Source organism: Tiliqua scincoides, chromosome 7, assembly GCF_035046505.1.
Source record: "Tiliqua scincoides isolate rTilSci1 chromosome 7, rTilSci1.hap2, whole genome shotgun sequence".
Classification (NCBI taxonomy): Eukaryota; Metazoa; Chordata; class Lepidosauria; order Squamata; family Scincidae; genus Tiliqua; species Tiliqua scincoides.
Window position 1 is genome coordinate 72,123,638 of NC_089827.1, and position 21,905 is coordinate 72,145,542.

At 46.2% G+C, this 21,905-nt stretch overlaps 1 protein-coding gene across 1 annotated transcript in view; it reads left to right on the forward strand.

Moving 5' to 3' along the window:
- Positions 1-5,654: 5,654 nt before the first annotated feature.
- LOC136657388 (transcription factor E2F7-like) overlaps positions 5,655-21,905 on the forward strand; it is a 28,546-nt gene continuing 12,295 nt past the window's right edge. The window contains exons 1-7 of the mRNA XM_066634221.1: positions 5,655-5,747; positions 11,301-11,579; positions 14,881-15,049; positions 18,487-18,774; positions 19,962-20,120; positions 20,649-20,786; positions 21,600-21,794. Of these exons, the coding sequence (XP_066490318.1) occupies positions 5,655-5,747; positions 11,301-11,579; positions 14,881-15,049; positions 18,487-18,774; positions 19,962-20,120; positions 20,649-20,786; positions 21,600-21,794 (1,321 nt within the window). The remainder of the gene's footprint in view (positions 5,748-11,300; positions 11,580-14,880; positions 15,050-18,486; positions 18,775-19,961; positions 20,121-20,648; positions 20,787-21,599; positions 21,795-21,905) is intronic.

A 21,905-nucleotide genomic window follows, 5' to 3' on the forward strand; every position in this document is an offset into this window, starting at 1 on the left:
GGAGCCCAGGGCATTTGCCCCCCTTGCCCCCCCAGGTATGCCACTGCTTACAGGAATGAAAAACATTGAAGACCACTAGAGACTAGAGTATTACCAGGTAAAAGGGGAGACATCTGAGGTACTCCTTCAGGTACCAGGAGATTATGTTCCAGCCCTGCTCAGGTTCTTAGCAATTGTGCTACAATAGCTTTCACTAGTGCCAGGCTTCATGGTACCTTTTTTTGCTCTCTCTAATAATAAAATTTGGTTACAGTGAACTGTGCTGGAAGGGCATAACATGACAGTGGGTGGCAACTGGAGTGGGGGTAAGTGAACAGGCTCCTGGGACAGGGGGGTGCTGGGTCAATAGCAGCAATGTGTCAGGAACACGTTCTTCAACACGAAGCCCCAACATAAGAGTCTCTTGGAGACACCCAAGATCAAAGCACTGGTACCAGCTCGACCTGATTCTCACCAGACGCTCCAGCCTTCCCAGCATCAAGATCACACGGAGTTATCAGGGCGCTGCCTGCGACACTGACCACTCCCTGGTGTGCAGCAGAGTGAAACTGCGAACAAAGCGACTGTATCACATGAAAAAGGAAGAGCTCGTATTGATACCAACAAGACCCGGGATCAGAGAAAAGTGGAGGAATTTGCACGAGCACTTGAGGAATCTCTTCCAGGCCCGGCCGACGCAAACGCATCCAACAGATGGGAACATTTCAAGAATGCCGTTTACAACAACGCCTTGTCCATATTCGGCAAGAAGACCAACAAGACGGCAGACTGGTTTGAAGCCCACTCTGAGGAGTTGACACCAGTCATTGAGGAAAAGAGGAGAGCTCAAGCAGCATACAAGGCCTGTCCCAGTGAGCGCAACCTGCAGGTCCTCCGAGCTGCTCGCAGCAAAGTCCAGCAGACTGCCAGGAGATGTGCTAACGACTACTGGCTCCAACTCTGTTCCCAGATACAAATAGCAGCTGACATGGGCAACATAAAGGGGATGGATGTATGATGGTATCAAGCAGGCCCTAAGTCCAACACAGAAGAAAATTGCCCCTTTGAAGTCTGCTGCAAGCGAGGTCATTCAGGATTGGGCGCAGCAGATGGAACGCTGGGTGCAGCACTACTCTGAGCTATATTCCAGAGAAAATGTAGTCACTGAAGAAGCGCTGAACAACATTGAGTGCCTGCCTGTGTTGGAGGAGCTTGACAGTGAACCAACCCTAGAAGAACTTCACGTGGCCCTGGACTCCCTTGCCTTTGGCAAGGCACCTGGAAAAGACAGCATCCCTGCTGAAGTCCTAAAGTGCTGCAAAGAGAGCAAAGAGATCATCATCACCGAGCTGCATGAAATCCTCTGCTGGAGAGAAGGCGGAGTACCTCAAGGCATGAGGGATGCAAACATCATCACGCTGTACAAGAACAAAGGTGAGAGGGGTGACTGCAACAACTACCGCGGCATCTCTCTTCTTAGCGTTGTAGGAAAGCTGTTTGCCCAAGTTGCACTAAAGAGGCTCCAGGTACTTGCAGAGTGTCTATCCAGAATCGCAGTGCAGATTCTGAGCCAACAGGTCCACCACTGATATGGTATTCTCCCTTAGACAACTGCAGGAGAAATGCAGGGAACAATGACAGCCACTCTTTATAGCCTTCATAGATCTCACAAAGGCTTTTGACCTGGTCAGCAGGGACGACCTCTTCAAGATTCTCCCCAAGATCGGATGTCCACCCAGGCTCCTCAGCATCATCAGATCTTTCCACAAGGACATGAAGGGCACTGTTGTCTTCGATGGCTCCACATCAGACCCCTTTGACATCCAAAGTGGAGTGAAACAGGGCTGTGTTCTTGCGCCAACCTTGTTTGGGATTTTCTTCGCTGTCCTGCTGAAGCAGGCCTTTGGAACTGCAACAGAAGGCATCTATCTCCGGACCAGATCAGATGGAAAGCTCTTCAACCTCTCCAGAATGAGAGCAAAGTCCAAAGTCCAGCTGAAATGTCTGCGTGACTTCCTCTTTGCCGACAATGCAGCTGTCACTACCCACTCTGCCAAAGATCTCCAACAGCTCATGATCCGTTTTAGCAAGGCCTGCCAAGATTTTGGACTGACGATCAGCCTTAAGAAAACACAGGTCATGGTTAAGGACGTGGACTCACCTCCTTGCATTACAATCTCTGAGCATGAACTGGAGGTTGTCCATGACTTTGTGTACCTTGGATCAACGATCTCCGACACTATTTCTCTTGATACCGAGCTAAACAAACGAATTGGTAAAGCAGCTACCACGTTTTCCAGACTCACAAAGAGAGTCTGGTCCAACAAGAAGCTGACGGAACATACCAAGATCCAGGTCTACAGAGCTTGTGTCCTGAGTACACTTCTGTACTGCAGCGAGTCATGGACTCTTCGCTCACAACAGGAGAGGAAACTGAACGCTTTCCACATGCGCTGCCTCCGATGCATCCTCAGCATCACCTGGCAGGACAAAGTTCCAAACAACACAGTCCTGGAACGAGCTGGAATCCCTAGCATGCATGCACTGCTGAAGCAGAGACACCTGTGTTGGCTCGGTCATGTCGTGAGAATGGATGATGGCCAGATCCCAAAGGATCTCCTCTATGGAGAACTCGTGCAGGGAAAGCGCCCTACAGGTAGACCACAGCTGCGATACAAGGACATCTGCAAGAGGGATCTAAAGGCCTTAGGAATGGACCTCAACAGGAGGGAAACCTTGCCCTCTGAGCATCCCGCTTGGAGGCAGGCTGTGCAGCATGGCCTCTTCCAGTTTGAAGAGACTCTTGGCCAACAGTCTGAGGCTAATAGGCAAAGAAGGAAGGCCCATAGCCAGGGAGACAGACCAGGGACAGACTGCACTTGCTCCCAGTGTGGAAGGGATTGTCACTCCCGAATCGGCCTTTTCAGCCACACTAGACACTGTCCCAGAACCACCATTTAGAGCGCGATACCAGAGTCTTTCGAGACTGAAGGTTGCCAACAATGCAATAATAATATTTGGTTACAGTGAACTGTGCTGGGAGGGCATAACATGGACAGACAGTGGGTGGCAACTGGAGTGGGGGTAAGTGAATAGGGTCCTGGGATGGGAGGGGTGGTTCAATAGTGGGGTCCCCAGTCTCATTCTCTATTTCTATATTGGGTTGTGGCATGAAAAAGGTTGAATGCCACAGTTCTAAATGATGAATTAATGAAACCCTGTCATCTGCTTTGTGTAGTGTTTTATGTGTGACCTTTGTGCCTATGGCTACTGTTTTTATAAATATGACTTTGCAAATTGCCAGGGGGAAGTAGTTTTGGGTGCAAAATTAGTGGATGTGAAAGCATGATTAGAAAAAATTAAAATACTGTCCTTTAGGCTGCAATCCTGATTTGATCTAGAAAGTGGCCACTTTTGGTGCACTTCTTGGGTTTAAAATCACCACTGGCTTGGATTCAGTAGGGTGCAAAGCTAGAGGGGGTGCAAAGCACTAAGTTTTGTGGGCTCCTGAACACATCATTGTGTAAGCAGCCCTCCCTCCCCCTTCAGAACCTCTCCGGACAGTGGAAGCAAAATTGAGGTGTATGTATGCCTGGCTCTGGAGAGGAGGGTGCAACACTGCACTTTGAGGCGCCTGAGAAACTTAGGGCGCAATCCTAACCAACTTTCCATCACTGACATAGCTGTGCCTGTGGGGCATGTGCTGCATCTTGCAGTTGGGGGGGAGGCAATCATGGAGTGTTCCTCAAGGTAAGGCAATGTTTGTTCCCTTACCTCGGAGCTGCATTGTCCTTATGTCAGAGCTGGAGAATGGGTTAGGATTGCACCCTTAGTGCTTTGCACCCCTTCTAGCTATGCCACTGCTTGGCTTATGCTCTTAAGAACATAAGAAAAGTCTGGCCGGATCACGCCAAAAGCCCATCCAGTACAGCCTCCTGCATCTCAGAGTAGCCCGCCAGATGCCTCGGGGAGCACACAAGACCACAACAGACCTGCATCCTGGTGCCCTCCCTTGCATCTGACCTAAGGTAGCCTACTTCTAAAACCAGGAAACTGCACATACCATAGTCTTTCGAGACTGAAGGTTGCCAACAGTAGCAGTAGCACATACCCATCACAGCTCGTAACCCGTGATGGCCTTTTCCTCCAGAAATCTGTCCAACCCCCTTTAACAGCCACCCAGGCCAGATGCAGTCACCACGTCCTGTGGCAAGGAGTTCCACAGATTAATTTTCCAGTGATTGGTGGTAACATCAGCTCTTTTTTTTTGGGGGGGGGGGTGTCTTTCCCAGTCCTACCTGCACTGAACCTGGTGGTTTTCCCCGTGCCAAGCGTGGGCTTGGTCCCCCTCCCTGCGCGTCCCCCTCCCTCCCACACCAGTTCTCACACCCAGTTGGGTGGGAAGAGCTGTAGTGGGCATCAGCGGTGGGGAGGGATGCGGGGATGGTGCTGCAGCCCCAAGGCAGACTGTGGGGGGGAGGGGGTTGGCCCCCCACCCTCCTCCTCCTCCCTGGAGATCAGGTTTCCCGGCTCCATCTGTGCCTCCCGCTGGAGCCGTGCCCGCCGCAGCCTCACAAAGCAGCGGGGCGGCCCCTGTGCGCCCAGGTGCCCGCAAGGTGGGCGGGAGGGCGGCGGGGAGCGAGCGCACCAGCAGGAGCGGCGCGGGACGGAGAGCCGAGCGCGCCGAGTGTAGCGCCAAAGTCTGCGGGCAGAACGCGCAGCTGATTGGCGGGAGGGCCGGGCGACGCCCCCCGGGGGCAGCCCCTGATTGGCCGGATTGTACAAATATGTTGCAGGCGCCAGAAGAGAAACTTTTAGCGCCAGTGCGGGCATCTGCTGGGCAGTCGGGCGGCCGAGGCGGGGCAGGGCGCGCCTGGAGGCTGGTGCGGAGCCGATGCGCCCAGGCTCCGGAGCGGAGCGCGCCCTCGGACACCGGACGGCGTGAGTGCCCCACACTTCAGCCACGGCTCCAACCTCTAGGCGGGTCTCCTCGGGAGTAAGTGCCATTGCGTTCAGCGGGCCTTACTCCCGGGAAAAGTGCGCGTCGCAGCCTTTGGGGCGGGAAGGAGGGAGGCTGCTTCCTGGTGGTGCGTAAGTCCTGGGGCTACTCGGGGGTTGCCCCACTGCAGCAACCAGCGATCTTGCCCCGGAGGGTGCAAGGGGATAGGGGCAGCACGGCTGAGAGCCCCATCCCGTGCATGTCTACTCAGGAGTCGGTCCCGTTATGGCCAATGGGGCTTACTCCCAGGAAGTGTGGATAGGATTGCAGCCTCAACCATCCTGCCCTCCTTCCCCCCCCCTTTCCTTGCTTGAGCTGGGAGGTGGGCACACTTTTGGAGCCCCACTCATTGCTAGCAGGGATGAGCCCTCCTCTCCTCCCAGGTTCCCTCTTTGCGCCAAAACTAACCGATCCCTGCCCTGAACTCTCGGCACTCCCTTGACAGATTCTGCCAGTCTCTCTCCCTCCCTGGTTCCCAAAAACCTTGGCAGGATCTTTACACCAGGAAAGGGGGGGGGAGGCGTGATCCGGATTACTTTGGAAGTCCTGGGAGTTGAGGAGGTTCACATTACCATCAGGTGATCATCAATTTTATTGCAATGTTTGTGTCTGTATGTGTGTGTGATCTGATCTGAAATGCTGAAGGTCTTCTGCAACTTTTTGTTGAAACTTGCAGATGGAGGGGAATTGCTTGACACTCAAAGACCTGATCAGCCCCAGGCACCCCAGGGTAGATTTTTCAGTTGAAGATGGGGAAAGTGCGCAAAAGGTAAGATGGAGCCCCAGTGCCTTCCCACCTGCTTGCCCTGTCTGTCACCATTAATGAGACCATTTTTTCCCCCAATCCCATTCATGGTGGTTTTTGCTTTGATTGAAATGATGTTCTGTTTCATTTTCCCAGTTGATGCGTTCCCGATGAGTAAAGCCTAACTGTGGTATTGCAGGAATTCAAAAATGTATATCAAATGTTACTACTGTTGCATTGGCTTATAGTTGTTCCATAAAATCCAAAAAAGGTCTTCAGATTAGCCCTTTATAAGAACATAAGAACAGCCCCGCTCATCTAGTCCAGCTTCCTGTATCTCACAGCGGCCCACCAAATGCCTCAGGGAGCACACTAGATAACAGGAGACCTGCATCCTGGTACCTTCCCTTGCATCTGACATAGCCCATTTCTAAAATCAGGCGGTTGCACATACACATCATGGCTTGTAACCCGTAATGGATTTTTCCTCCAGAAACTTGTCCAATCCCCTTTTAAAGTCATCCAGGCCAGATGCCATCACCACATCCTGCGGCAAGGAGTTCCGCAGACCAACCACATGCTGAGTAATGAAATATTTTCTTTTGTCTGTCCTAACCCTCCCAACACTCAATTTTAAATTTCTTTCCAATTTGCTAAATTCTCAATTTGCGCCAAGAACGGAAAACTAATCAAGGAGCAATATTTGCTTACCTTACCGGGCTGCTCTAAAGCAGCAATTTTCAATGTTTTTCATCTCGCCACACAGTGCCAAGGAGCTAATACTGTCAAAGCAAACCATCAGTATTTTAACAATTGGCACGCCATGCTGCCAGTGGGGGGCTCCCATCCCCCGATGGCTGTATTAATAAAGGACTGTGGCACACCTGCATACCATTTGTGACACACAAGTGTACCATGGCACACTGGTTGAAAATTACTGCTCTAGAGACTTCATCAAGTTCATACAGGTGAGGCACGTTGTGCACTCAGAAAACACTATAAAATGTTAGGCTTCATTAAAAACAAAGCCTTGTAGCATCTTGAAGATTAGCCAGTTTCTGCAAAAATTTAGGTGGACCACAGCCTCCTCATCAGATTATTATTATTTATATACCCCATTAATGTGTGTGGCACTTTATACAGAGAGAAAAAGAGAGGTCCCTGAAACCCAGGGGTTACAATCTACTTGGGAAGTGAGATAAGATCCTCTGTAAACACACACATACATGAGTGTTTTTCCTCTGTGTTTGCTTGCTTACTGAGGATTTCACTCCATTGGATGAAGTGGATTGTAGTCATGAAAGCGTCTGCTGAAATAAGAGCATAAGTCCTGCTGGATCAGGCCAAAGGCCCATCTAGTCCAGCTTCCTGTATCTCACAGGAGCCCACCAAATGCCCCAGGGAGCACACAAGACAACAGACACAACCTACGTCCCAGTGCCCTCCCCTGCACCTGGCAATCAGAGGCAGCCTACCTCTAAAACCAAGAGCTTGCACATATCTACTATGACTTGTAACCCGTAATGAACTTTTCCTCCAGAAATTTGTCCAATCCCCTCTTAAAGGCATCTAGGCAAGATGCCATCACTACTTCCTGTGGCAAAGAGTTCCACAAACTAATTACATGCTGGGTAAAGAAATATTTTCTTCTGTCTGTCCTAACTCTCCCAACACTCAATTTTCGTGGATCAATAAATGCTTATCTTTAACTTATTTCTGCCCAGCTGACAAGTGTACATATTTGATCCCCGTTGCATATATGCAACATTGGGCAGAAAAGGCTAAGGTGCTACAAGACTCTATTGCTTTTGCTGTAACTGACACAGGGTCCAATCCTATCCAATTTTCCAATGCCCGTGCAGCTGTGACAATGGAGTGTGCGCTTCATCCTGTGGTGGGAAGGCAGTCACAGAGGACTCTTCAAGGTTTGGGAACATTTGCTCCCGTACCTCAGGGCTGCATTGTGGCTGCACAGGTGCTGGAAAGTTGGTTAGGATTGGGCCCTAAATTTGCTACCCCTCTGGATATTATTAAATTGTGCGGCTTCAATCCAATTTGCAGCCCTCCATCACTACATTATAGCAAAAACAAAAATGTCAGAAGATCTAATCGTTAATCTCCTGTTTAACATTTGGGCTTTAGTACAATACGCACCTACATGGGAGAAAATTCCTTTTAGCGCTCTGTGGTTGTGCTAAAAGGCTTCTCAGGAGACACGTGTAGGACTGTGATGTAGGTTTGGCCCTGGATCACAGCACTTCTTCCTGGAGTCTATGAGCAATGTCTTGTATTTCAAGCTTGAGTTAGACAACAGTACTGTGAACACTTAAGTGGGAATAAGTCCAATTGATCATAATGGAACTTGGCTCTAAGCAGACACACTTAGGATTGGGTGCTCTGTCTCCTGACTGAGCAGATAAACAATGTAAAGCTGTTGTGTAGCACTTTCCATCTGCCAAAAGAATATCTAGCCTTTGTAATGGAAAGATATGCCTGGAAATATACATGTAACATGTTGTAAACGTGTTAATTCAGTATAACATGTTGTAAGCATCCAGAAAATTTAGTGTCGGCAAATATGTAAATAGTCTATTATTATAGAGGGTTGAGCCTCCATTTGCCTGAAGATAACATCTGAAGGTCGCCAGTTCGAGGCCACTGGCACCATGTGACCTTGAAGCAGCTGACAAGCTGAGTCGAGCTATTCCATCTGCTCTGAGCGTGGGAGGATGGAGGCCAGAATGTGCGACCCAGATCAAGAAAGAAACATCAGAATGTTGTGGTTTCTTGAAAGATAGAAACCTTCTTTCAAATTGTAAAAATCCCTACGGGGATTTAAAAATTGCCTGCCTATGTAAACCGCCTTGAATAAAGTCTGAGGATAAATCTGCAGACCAAGAAAGGCGGTATAGAAATACCTGTATTATTATTATTTATTATTATTATTATTATTATTGATTTCCAGGGTTGTATTTGATAAGAAACAAATGGCTTGCCCTAAATCTGGCATATCCCGACCTCCCAAAATTAAAAAAAACAAACCAACATTACAGGTTTCAATCTTGTCTGATTGCACAAGTTCACTTAGAGCTTCTGTCATCACTTCTTTATCTACGGTCAATCTCTCAAATGAGCCAGTCAAACTGGCAGTACAAGTCTAAAAAACAGTTGACTGCAATGTACTTTCCTCAGTGGCGTCTTGGTGAGACTAATTCCAGTAAGGTTCCAACCTAGATAACCTGTTCCACGCTCACCAATATTACAAAATTTAGGTAAAGAAGTCTTATACTGAGGCAGCAATTCACACTGACAGATCCATGTGAACAACAGGTACTGTGAGATATGGGGCACAAAACCCAGGTGTTGCACACAGTGAGTTGTAGTCAACTTTTGGCCCTCTCAAATTGTGGCTCCCGTTGAGTTTTGTGGAATGAAGGATACAGGCGGCAGTGTGGAGCACAGTTGAGAGGGAATTCGGCGTCTCTGGAATTAATGGCAAACTGAATATACAAAAGCCCAGATTAGTGAGTCGGTTAAATCCCTGCCAAATAATTTAATAACTGGTTGAATAATACATGACTCAGCATGATCTGTCACACAGAGCAAGGATGAGCCAGTTGTTCGGCAGAGAGTATTACAGCAGATATTTTTTTTGTCCTCTTGTGTCCACATGGATCTCAGTCACCTTGAGTTACTCAGTAAAGATTTTCTGAATTTTATTTTAGCAAAGAGTTTCAGGATGAAGCTTTCACCTTGAAGAATTATGAAATGCCACGTTCTTGGAAGCTGTAAAAATCATTCTGGCTTCTTGGATTGGTTATTCTCTTTGATGTAACTTTACAGTTATATGAAGCAGAAAGGAGTTGCTGTTGTTCACCGGTAATGTAGTGACTAACAGCCCAAAGCTAACAAGGCCTTTAGCATTCTGGCAACTTTGCAGCTGTCACAAAATGCAACATGCCATCCCGTAACACCTCTGGCCATTTGTGCTGGCATGGCCAGCCCACTGAATGACAGAGTGGCTTTCGTGCCCTCAGCCCAGGACTTATGATGGCAGATAATGAGATAGGATTGGGTCATAAGAAGCTAAGCCGTGAATCAGGGCTTCCCTGGTTTGAATGTTGCCTCTGCGTGAACTCACTGGGTCCCTAGGCAAACCAGAGCCCAATCCTATCCAATTTTCCAGGGCCAGTGCAGCTATATCAATGGGGTGTGCACTGCATCCTGCGGTGGGGGGACAGTCACATAGGCCTCCTCAAAGTATGGGAGCATGTGTTCCCTTACCATGGGGTTGCATTGCAGCTGCGCTGGAGCTGGAAAGTTGGATAGGATTGGGCCCCCACTCATTCTCCTCCTTTCCCTAGCTGCTGTAAGGGGATTGCATTTAAACATCTTGCAGAACTGTTATAAGTGTTTCAAGAGTCTTGTGCTTGCACACAAAAAGTGCTTTGCAAATGCAAAGCAATACTGAGTCAGCAAATTATTTTATCAATGTGCTGTTGTAGCCATCTCTTCTGAAAGCATGGCGCAGCTGAAAAATTGATCTTGTCAGGTATTTCAATCATTCATTAACCCAGATCATCTCTCTCTCTCTCTGTATATAAAAATTAAAAATGGCCAGCTTCTTTATTAAGCCACACTCACATATAACCGACTGTGTGTAAAGCAGAACACACAGAAACACACTGCATGGAATCTCTCCAGTGGCATACCTAGAGGGGGTGCAAAGCACTAAGTTTTGCAGGGAGCCTCGGTGCTGCGTGCAAGCACCTCCCTTTCATAGCCTTTCTGGGCAGGGGGAGCAAAACTGAGGCAAATGCTTCCATTTTGCTCCCCCCACCCAGAATGTCTCCGAGTGGGAGGGGCCACTTGCATGCAGCACTGAGGCTCCCTGCAAAACTTAGTGCTTTGCACCCCCTCTAGCTACGCCACTGGGGAGATTCCATGCAGTGTGTTTGTGTGTTCTGCTTGACACACAGTAGTGTAACATTTCACCTCTGGGTAATATCTGTTGGTGGAGGGTGGGGCATCTATGACTAATTTTATTATTCACACCAGTGAGTTCAGGCTGCGTAGATGGGGCAGCCGCACCTTAACTGCACAACAATCCTGGGAGATTGCTTAGGCTGAGAGAGATTGTGACTGGTCCACCGTCATCCATTAAGCTTCATGGATCAGTAGGGATTTGAACTCTGATCTCCTCAGCCAAAGTCCATTCCTAGTGGCTTGTCTAGTATTGGGGACAATGGGTGGCGTTTGTCCCAAGTCTGACTCTTCATTTCCCCCCCCCCAACCCGGAAGAGTAAAGCGAAGGCATGTATTAGGACGTGAGCAGGATCTAAATCTGCCTCCTTGCCCTTGCAAACCAAGTGAGGGTCAGAATTTATTCCCTCTCATCTGTGCCTCAATTTCCAGTCTGTTTCCTCCAACTGATAAACCTCAGTGGGAACCACTGAGAAATGACCGGGCCACCGTTGCTTGTTGCGACAAGACTTCAGGAACTGGCTTTTCAACATGTAACGTTTAAAAGAACAAGCGCATTGATTGGCTGTTTCTCTTGTCTTGTCTTTCTAACAGGAAAACATATTTGATCGACCTAGAATGACCCCGAAGACTCCCATGAAAAACGAGCCCATTGATTTGTCAAAGCAAAAAACATGCACCCCCGAGAGAAGTCCAATTACACCTGTGAAGCTGAGCGATAGGCCCCTGGCAGATCCGTGGACTCCCACGGCTAACCTGAAGATGCTCATTAGTGCAGCGAGCCCTGACATGCGGGATCGAGAGAAGAAGAAAGAACTCTTCAGACCCATTGAAAATAATGAATTTAGTGATGCTTATCCTGACTCCTTGCAGGTAAGAAATTTGCAGGTCACCCCAAATTTGTTTAGAACTAATAATAATTTGATACCTGCTTAAAGTAAAATGCTCTGTTTTAATCTTGTGAACTAACTGCTTATTTGCTCTTTTTGACCCAATTGGGAACCCATGCTTCTTCACCATCTTCTTCAAAATTCACTCTGCTTGTTTAGGTGAGTTGAGGAGTTTCTAGTTCTAGACTATGGCCTCAACAAAGGACCAACAGCCCAATCTTGAGCTTCTCAGTGTGCAGTGCTGCAGCAGCGCCAAATATGACTGCTGCTGCATCCTGAGTGCAACCCAAGCACTGCCAGCAGCTCCTCTGAGAAGAACTCTTTTGTCCCCTTCCCCCAGGTAAGGTGAGTAGCCCTGCAATGGGGCTATTCAATTCTACGGCGACCCAAGAGTCCCTGTAGAATCAAGAGCCTCCATGTAGGTCCAGTGGCCCAACATAGAAGCTCAGGATCTGGTGGAGCAAAGCTCCATGGGTCTTGCCTGCCTCCCTCCCGCCCCGCTCCCTGGCACACCTCCTTCCCTCCCCATGCCCCCACCTACCTCTCCACTGCCCGGTAGTCCGCATGACCAAGGAGCATCAGCAGTCCACCCACACAAGCCCAGCGCCAGCTGGCGCTGAGCTAGCACTAGCGCTGAGGGCCACAGATGTGCCTTATGGCATGTTTGCGACAGTGTGCACTGGTGGTAAGCTGGTGTGCACTGTTTAGGACTAGCCCCTCAAGACTCTTCTGTTTTTAAGTTATAGTCCTCAGCAACAGACATGCACCGATAACTAGACTTTCATCCTCTTGACTTTCATTGCCTTGCTCTTTCAGTCATTTTCAGTTCTAACCTCATTTCAAATTTTGTCCACAAGCTTTCCTCTTTTGTCCAATTTATCCAACCTTTCACTATGTTCGTCAATGTCCTTTTGTTTGTTCTTATTTCTGTTTATTTAGGTTTTGTGTGCATTCACATACGTTATGTAGATACGGTTTTTACCAGCCAAAATAAATTTGCAATAAGGCTCTGCTTTGACTTTCATCCATTTTTTACTTTGCTCCACGCTCTGGTCCCCAACCAAGGTATTGCTGTATCACATTTTGGGCTCATCAGTACAACAGGTTGCTTCTTTCTGTCAGTGCATCCCTGATCATTCATACAAAACATCCAGGGATCTCTAGGTCCCTGCCTGGTTTAGCAGGGCTTCTGGCCCTAGCCAGTTCCCTTGATGAAGGACGAGACTAGTCTTGACATTGAAGTCTTGCAAGACACCAGACTTCATGTTGCTTTTTTTCATTTCTTCAAATTACTTGCAGTTTATTCTGGGTTAGCATCTTCCTACTTTCTCATCTGGTACCTCAAATCTTTGTGGACAACTCCCCCAAATTGGAAGAATGTAATTGCAATGGATGTTGTCCCATCTCCTCTCTAAGTATAGTTAAAATATGCCTCTGATGGAGGCATTCAGAGTACTAGATATGTTCACTGGCCTTATTACTTTTGCTCTCCTTTTGATGTAAGCATTAAGCCCTGTTTATAACTTCCTAAAAACATGGATGAGCAATAGCACTTCTACAATATCGTTCAATCGGCAAGGACATTGATTCTGATGCATCTCCTGGTTCATTACACATAGAGTACATACTGTAAACTATGGAATGATGAAAACTTATTGGGCATTATCCCTCCCAGCTTCCCTTCAGAAAGAACAGCTTTCCATAATTGATTTTTAGAGGTTTTTGTTGATAACAACATAAAAACACAAAACACCACATTTTAGTGTTTTACGGTATTTTCCAGACACTAAAATAGATTACTTTTCCAGTTAGAAATAATACTGTGGCTGCATCTTCTGACACTATATCGCTACCTAGTAAACTTTTTAAAGCATTTAAAATTTAAAAAAAAAATGAGAATTTGGAATACATGATGCTTTCTGCCTTTTTCATGTTTTTATTAATTGCGAAATCTGCATAAATTAAAACTATTTTCAAAACAATAGCAATAACCCCTAATTATTGCTTAAAGGTAGCTTCAACTTTTTGGGAATTCTGAATGTGCTACTCCCTTTCAGATTTGGGGGCTATTGTCCCTTTTAAGAGACTTCTGTTACAATGTATCTGCCTTGAGGTAAATGGAAGTAAAACCATTCCAATCTCTTTTAAGATTTCCTTAGAACAGTGTTTCTCAAAGTGTGCTCCTAGGAGCCCTGGGTCTCCCTGATAACACCTTTAGGCACTCCACAAGCACACCATAAGAGGCAGCATTCTGCTTGCTGATTCACCACTACACACATGCGCCAGCAATCCAAGACTTCACGCATGTACCAGTATGGCTCCCTGAGACTCTGTTTAGGAGTGTAAAGGGCTCCAGAGACCAAAAACGGTAAAGTAATAACTAAGCATACCACAGTATGGGGCTTTGAAAATTCCCTTTTGTGGAATCAGTGTATTTTGGGGACCCTGTAATCCTCCAGAGGATTGCATGCAGCCTCTCCAGCCCTCAGAATGTCTTCTAAGGCCTCTGGGAGACCTTAGAAGATCATTTCCAGTTTTTCGTTAAAGCTAGAAGTGATATCTAAAGGCCTTAGAAGGCCTCTGGAGGCAACAAGAGCACAGCTCTCCTTGCCTCTGGGGGATTACAGAGCCCCCCAAACCCAGCTCCCTTCGCCTCCAGAGGGTCCATGTGTGTCCGACCAGTGAATACTGAAATCCGCAGGTGCCAAACGTGTGAATAATGCAGACCCACCTGTATGTATATATATATATCTGCTAACAAAATAATAGATCCCAAAGAGTCTTCGTGCCTCTTCAGAGACAGTTGGAGAGCCTTCCAACCCAAATTAACATCCAGTGTGCTTATTAACCTGAGCACCAAAGCAACCCAATCTCCGACTTGCAACATTGCCACGTTCAGGTCTGTCGTGTGTTCCGTATATCGGCCCCCTTCTCACAGTGGCTACTGATGTCCAGGGCCAGGCTGCTACCAGCTTCAATGAGAAGTGGGAAAAGGAAGAGAAAAGGATTGTAGAGCCTGACTGTGTTTCAACCCCTTTAAGGAACAGTGCACTAGACACAAGAATGTGACCCTGAAGGTAGATTCTTAAATGTGAATAGACCTGAGGAAAGCATATGGGATGATATGTCAGTTCACATGATCTAGCGGCTCAACCCGCCTTAACTGTCTAGATTTGCATGATAGCTGCAGTATGTACTTCTTTTGCTGGAGAGTTGTGTGCCATGTATTTCACAAGAGGCAATGAATGGAGTGCTATAAGAATATGTATCTATTTCCTTAATAGTGCGATGCGGGAGATGATGGTACAGGAGATGAATTTGAAAAGCAGAGACCCAGCAGAAAGCAGAAAAGCCTGGGGCTGTTATGCCAAAAATTTTTAGCTCGCTACCCCAGTCACCCTCTATCAGCCGAAAAAACAACCATTTCTTTGGATGAAGTGGCTTCTAGCCTTGGTATGTATGCGAGGAAACGATATTCTCTGCAAGAACAGATGTTCCTGATGAACGATGTTGTGGCTTTTGTAAGGCATGACCCAGCAGGCACTGCTCCTGTGTTCTCATAACTCATTTAAAAGGAGTTATGCGGCTGTGCCAGCGCCTTTCAGTGGGGATTGCCTAGGAGATGGTGCTGCTTGGTAGTTCTGTAACTTTTTTGTGTGTGTGTGATATCGCTGCACAAGAATTGTTACAAAAGTAGTCGTGAGTGAAAACACTGGAAGAAAACTAAAAGCCATCTGTAACTCAGAGGTTCATATCTAATAGTCCAACCTGAACAATACTTCCAGTGCCAGTGCAGCCATGCCAGTGGGGTGTGTGCTGCAACCTGAGATCTGGGCACAGTCGTGGAGGTCGTTCTCAGTGTAAGGGAATGCTTGTTCTCTTACTGCAGGACTGCATTGTGGCTGTATCGGTGCTGGAAAGTTGGTGAGGATTGGGATGTCGGGGAGTCTGTCCAATAGCACCTGAGAGTGGCCTCTATGGGTGGCCAGTTCAATTCCAAAGGACCCTTGTGTGATCAGAATGCTCTGTCTGTTCCCAGAGGGAGTTTCTGTTCCCAAAGAAAGCACCCTATAGCTCCATGCTATGGGGTGGGGGCACAATCAGACAGTTTGGGAAGGCAAGTAAAAAAGATTTTTACTTACCTCCCTGTAAGCAACCTGGCCTCCAAGTGACCTCCTTGGACCTTACTGCTTCCGGCTTGGCTCTCCCCCCCCCCCCAACAGAAGCATAGGGTGGAGGAGATTCATTTGACCTGGTGGCCACAGCCCACAGAACCATGGAGCAACTCTCAGTCAGCAACTTCCACTGACATGTTGCAAGATACATCAGTGGATAGGATTGGGCTGCCCAACAGTTAATCCCTTTTTAGGTGACCAAACCACACTCAGTGGCCCTATGCATACACTGAGATTGTCCTCACTATCTTGTGAAAGTACATAGGCTGCAGTGGAATTGGACATTGATGTTCCCACACAACTCATTCATTTGATGAGCTTCAGTCATTTGAAGAGGTTTAGTGACTTCAACCAAGGATATATTTTGCACGTAAAGTGCAATGTTCCTAGCTGGAAGTGAACTAATTGTCTTTAATTTGGTTTTTGTTTTCCTTTTCCGGCTTTCTTATAATCCATTAGTTAAATTCTCTCCCAAAGAGTTCAGTTCAGCACTCCCTTCTAGTAGATTCAAGGAAGTCCAGTTGGTTTCTGCAGCACTAAATCAAACTCTTTTATTTAACTGGATTGTTAGTGGTATTTTAAGGACTCCTTACTTGGAATCAAGTGTCACTCTAGCCATTAGCTCTTCACCGCAAGTTGAACCACAACTTATTATTCATTTTGCTGCTTGTGGAGATTTTCTTAAAATAGACTTTTGACATAGTGGTGTTAGGGTAGATTTGTGTAGCCCTTTGGTAGAGGGTATCTAATGACAAATGTAATAAGAAGTGACAGCATCAAGAACGTGAGTAGAGCGATATGTCATTTCCATTATAGACTCGCAACCCCAGATCTACTGCCAAACCAATAAACCTACAGATTTCTTACATGTCAGCACCATTTTTATAGTTCCCTAAATTATTAATAAATTAATAATAATAATAATAATAATAATAATAATAATAATAATACCTTAGAGCAGGGGTGTCCAAAGTTTTTGGCAGAAAGGCCACATCATCTCTCTGACAGTGTCGGGGGAAAAAAGAATTAATTTACATTTAGAAATTTGAATAAATTTACATAAATTTACATAAATGAATATATTAAAGATGAACTTATATGAATGAATGAAGGTCTTGCAATAGCTCAAGGCCTATAAAAGGCCTTGCACAAAGCAAGGCTGGCCTTTCCTTTGCTGCCACTACTGCATCACAGGCGTGAAACAACAAGTAGTGGAGAGAGCCCTCATCCCACACCTCATGCGAGAGGTCAAACAGTTGCCCTCACGCTGAGAACAGTTGCATCGGGCCAGTGTGGGCTCCAACAAATCTCTGGAGGGCCAGAGGCTCATTGAAGACTGGGTGCTCCCTGAGGGCCGCATTGAGAGGCCTCAAGGGCCACAAGTGGCCCCAGGGCTGGGGTTTGGGCACCCGTGCCTTAGAGTGATAAACTAAATCAATAAATACACTAATGGCACCACATCCTATCCCCTGTTCCAGGCCTGAAAGCTCTACACTGAGCTACTCGATCGTGTGCCAGCAACTGAGCTTTTCCAGATCTGAGTAGCCTCATTGAGCAGGCTGGGGCTCAAAACGGGGTAAAGGAACAAATGTTCCCTTATCTCAAAGACCTCTGGCTGCCTCTCTGCCCATGTGGGATACTGCGGCGGGCTGTTTCAGAATCACTGTATTGCTACACAGGCAATCCTGTTGGGATAGGGCTGTAAACGAATTCTGCTGTCCACTAGTGGTGGCACAAGAACAGTATCTTGTCCCTGATGTAAATCTTCCCATGGAGTATGTATATTAGGTGGGTGAACCTAGACCACAGGTTCTAGGTAGCATGTCTCCAAGTGAAATTCTAACCTTATTCAAGCTTCTGGATCATGTTATGGTCATGGGACATATTTTAGGATGGATATAAGCTGGGCAGGAGGCTAAAGATCGAAATCAAGTGTGCAGAAGAATGGCATCTGATACAAGAAGGACTCGGTGGTCTCCCTCTGTAACACACAAACTGAGGAAAGGGATGTAATCTGGGATCATTGTTTTTAAGCCATTAGCACCAAATTAGCCATTGACTTCCCAGGCTAGGAGCAGTGTCAATTGCTGCTGTAGAGTGAATGCACTCCCTAGAACTGTCTGATTCCATACAACTGCGGTTCCCAAACTTACCATAGTCACAATGCCCTTCTTTTGTGGTGGCCTCTTCTTCCCACCTCCTACAGGCACCACTATCTTAGATCATGCAAATCTCATGCAATCCAAATGGTGGCACCTAGGAAGAAGCCACCAAGGACATCCCACAGCACCCCCGGGCACCACACCACACAGTTTGGGAACCACTGTCTCACAGCGACATTTAATCAGGGAGTCAGCGGGCAGTTCCTGATCCACAGGGCTCAAGCCTAATGCCATTGTCCTAAATGTTCTGACAGGGCAACAAAACATGGGGAGTGGTTCTTAATTGTGATATGGAAAGTGACCCTGGAGGAACCATTTTCTCCTGCACAATATGTTGTTTTTCCTGCGTACAAAATGCATCTGCTAATATGACTAGGTCAAAATAGTTGTCCTTAGACACCTTTTAAGCCCACGTTTTATGCGAATGTAAAACAGCAGAAGTTGGAACCACTGATTATAACTCTATTAATTGTTTTGGAAGAAGAATCTCTGTGTCTTTTCTTGTAATGCACAAATGTTGTTTGCAATCTTTTGCTTGTATACCTACATCCAGGAGTGGAACGCAGGCGGATTTACGACATCGTGAATGTCCTGGAGTCCCTTCATCTGGTTAGCCGAGTGGCTAAGAATCAATACTGTTGGCATGGCCAGCAAAAACTGAGTCAGACTCTGAAGGACCTCCAGGAAATAGGAGAGCTCCAGAAGTATGAGGAACTGATGGCTTATTTCCAGAACAAAGAGCTAGACCTTGAGTGCCGATTCGGAGATCAGAAAAAGGAGAACTTTCTAGATTTCCAAGACAGACAGGTGCTTGAATTCTCAGAGACAGACTGTCAATCTGGTAAGTTAATTAAGGGCACAGTCCTTACCAGGTTTACTCAGAAGTAAGTCCTAACTTGTTCAATGGGGCTCACTCTCAGGAAAGTGTGGTTAGAATTGCAGCCTAAGACAAACTAGACGGACATTTTTGCCAGTGGCATCACTAGGGTTTGTGTCATCCCCATGATGGACCTCCTCCCATGCAGTGGGGGGGGCAGTAACCCAGGTGGTGGGTGTGGCAATACCTCTTGATAGAGCACAAATATTTCAGCATGGTTTTTTTCATTGCATTCTGCTGTAAATTAAGCATCAAATGGTATATAACACGATGGTATTAAACCGCAATTTTAGCTATTTTGGTCACTAATGGTATTACCCTTCCAGGGTGTCACTTTACTAACACCTTATTGGTTCCACACTGCGTCATAATAACATCTCATTGACTGTTCAAACAGTCGGTCTCATTGGTCCATTTAGAATTAAGGAAATATACTTTCTGCGTAAGACAGTTGCGTTTTTGTTTTCTGGCTTTTCGGCCTTAACTTTTGATAGGATGGAGATATTTCACTCTGGTTTTTTCCATTGCATTCTGCTGTAAATTACGCATCGAATGCTATATAACATGATGGTATTATTCCCAGAAACAGCAATTTTAGCTATTTTGGTCACTAGTGTGCATCACCCACCCCACCCCTCCATGTGCATGTCACTGGTGCGGCCCACACGCATCTTTTTCTCTACATGGAAGAAATAACACCCTAACTCCTGTGGTGGGTCTTTCCTGTCACCTTGGCACAATCCACCTGAAAACAGACTTTCTCCCGCTTCTTCTTGCAAGCCATCACTTTTGGAAATGCTGCCCACATAGCCTAATATTGCTATCACTTGCTCCAGTAAAATAATAATAATATGAGTTTTAAATTCTTCTCCGACTGTCTCACTTTCCCGTGGGATTTTTCAAGATATATAATTTTGCTGTCCGTTCTTGTTTCCCACAGAGAGTTAAAGTGCAGTTGTCCATCTCTCATAGGCAATTATTTTCTACTCATTAAAACACTCGTACATACATGTACGTACACACCCAACTACTTTTCAACAAGGAAACTGGTTTTTTTCCCTCCCCCTTCCCCCACATGAGAAGCTTTCAAAATGCTTTCTTGGCTGTGACAGATGTAACATGCTGAGACTTGGGTTGTGTTTGTAATACAGCATCAGCAAACAGCAGAAAGGACAAATCGTTGCGGATTATGAGCCAAAAATTTGTCATGCTGTTCCTCGTGTCCAAGACCAAGATAGTCACTCTCGACATAGCGGCGAAAATATTGATAGAAGAAAGCCAGGATACAGCAGATCACAGCAAATTTAAAAGTAAGGTTTATTTCTGTGGGGTGAATGATCATTTGGTCACTGGGGGGAAAGTGGCCATATTGACAGGACTAGAAAGCGTATTTGGGTTTTCAGGGAATTCTAGAATGCAGTTTCAGATGGAATGAGAGAAAATATGTGGGTGATGATCATGAGTCTTATACATGTGCACTGAAAACAGACTACCAAAGAATAAATAAGAAAGCTTATCACTGGTGATAGTCACACGGTACTAAAACTACTTATTTCACTTGCACTCATAGATACGGGTATATTTCCAATAGGTTGGTTTTATATAGGGTCAAGAGTCTCTGGACTCGAGGACTACAATCGCACTTTAACCCTTTCATGTACACTACACTAATTTTATTGGGGAAGCCATCCAGTTGCCCAAGTTCAAACCCCACCACTGCCCCTTCAAAAGTCATAAATGGCATTTATTGGAGTTTTCTAGCAACGGTTCTTTAGCCTAGTTGGTTACATGTATTTATCCATTCATTCATTCCGATTTGACTCTTGTTTTCTCTTCAGCAAAGGTACGAAGACTATATGACATTGCCAATGTTCTGACAAGCCTGGGGCTTATTAAAAAAGTGCACGTGACAGAGGAAAGAGGTCGCAAACCAGCCTTCAAGTGGATTGGTCCTATGGAATTCAGTGGAGATAGTGGTAATTTTCTTTCTATTTCATCTCATTAGCTCTTCCTGTGAATTTCCTGGTAGCTTACTTGGCCTTTCTCAGTAACCTTAGAATGTCTTCTGCATTTTATGTAAAAGAGGCTGGATAACGTCTAGATACAGGCCAATGGGAAACCTGAAAGTCATCCAGACCTCATACAGTAGCCTTCAGTGGGCATCAGCAAGTTATAGATATCAATGACATTAAAGCTATTCACAAGTTACATTATGCACATGTAATGTTTCTATAGGTCTTGCCTCGTCATCCATTGATTTGACTCACCATTGGTACTGGGGTCCAGCATTAAATGCCTTGTAGCAAGGAAAAGAAAAGCAACAATATCTTATTTCCTACTTTGCGCTGCTAAATAATAATAATTTCAATTCATTAGATTTGATTATTCACCCCATCTAGTGGCTGAATGCAGAATAGAGTCTATATTAATGCATTCTGGGGCAACAATGGAAGAGCAAGAAATCTGGAAGTGCGTCTTTAAAGCTATTTTTTTTTTAATCCACTGGGGGTTCCAGAATGGAACCCCAGTGGATAATGAGGCATGACCTGGATATGAATTTCTGTATGTTGCATTCATTTAAAAAGTCTGCACAGGATCTGAACCCCTAGAAAACCAAGGGTACTGACGTGCGTCAAATACGTGTGAATATCTGCAGGTGCATACTGTTCAGTTGTATGCGTGCTGTACACAATTTGTATGTGTGTTGAACCTAACCTGGGATGAGAGCTGTGCAGATGGCAGTGGGCTGATCTTTGGATCATTCATTAACGAGAACGCATTTGTTTTAGATGATGCAAAGGTGGACATTTCGACCTGTGCCGCTTTAACGGAAGCTAAAGGGACCGTCCGCGTTCCGCATCAGGCTGGCGCATCCAGAAAAGAGCGGCTGTCGCGGCATGCTTCTTTTCACACAACTCAGCCCTCCCAAGTAGTCAAGAGGAAGGTCAGCTCGGAACCCAGTAGCCCACGCAGAGGGAGGCAAGGTAACCGGGGAGTAAGAAGGGAGTCATCTTTTTCTCTAGCAGCCCACCGGCTCTGTTAGTAGCAGCTTGACAGCCATGGGTTTGTGCGTTGTCTGATAAATCATCATCTTG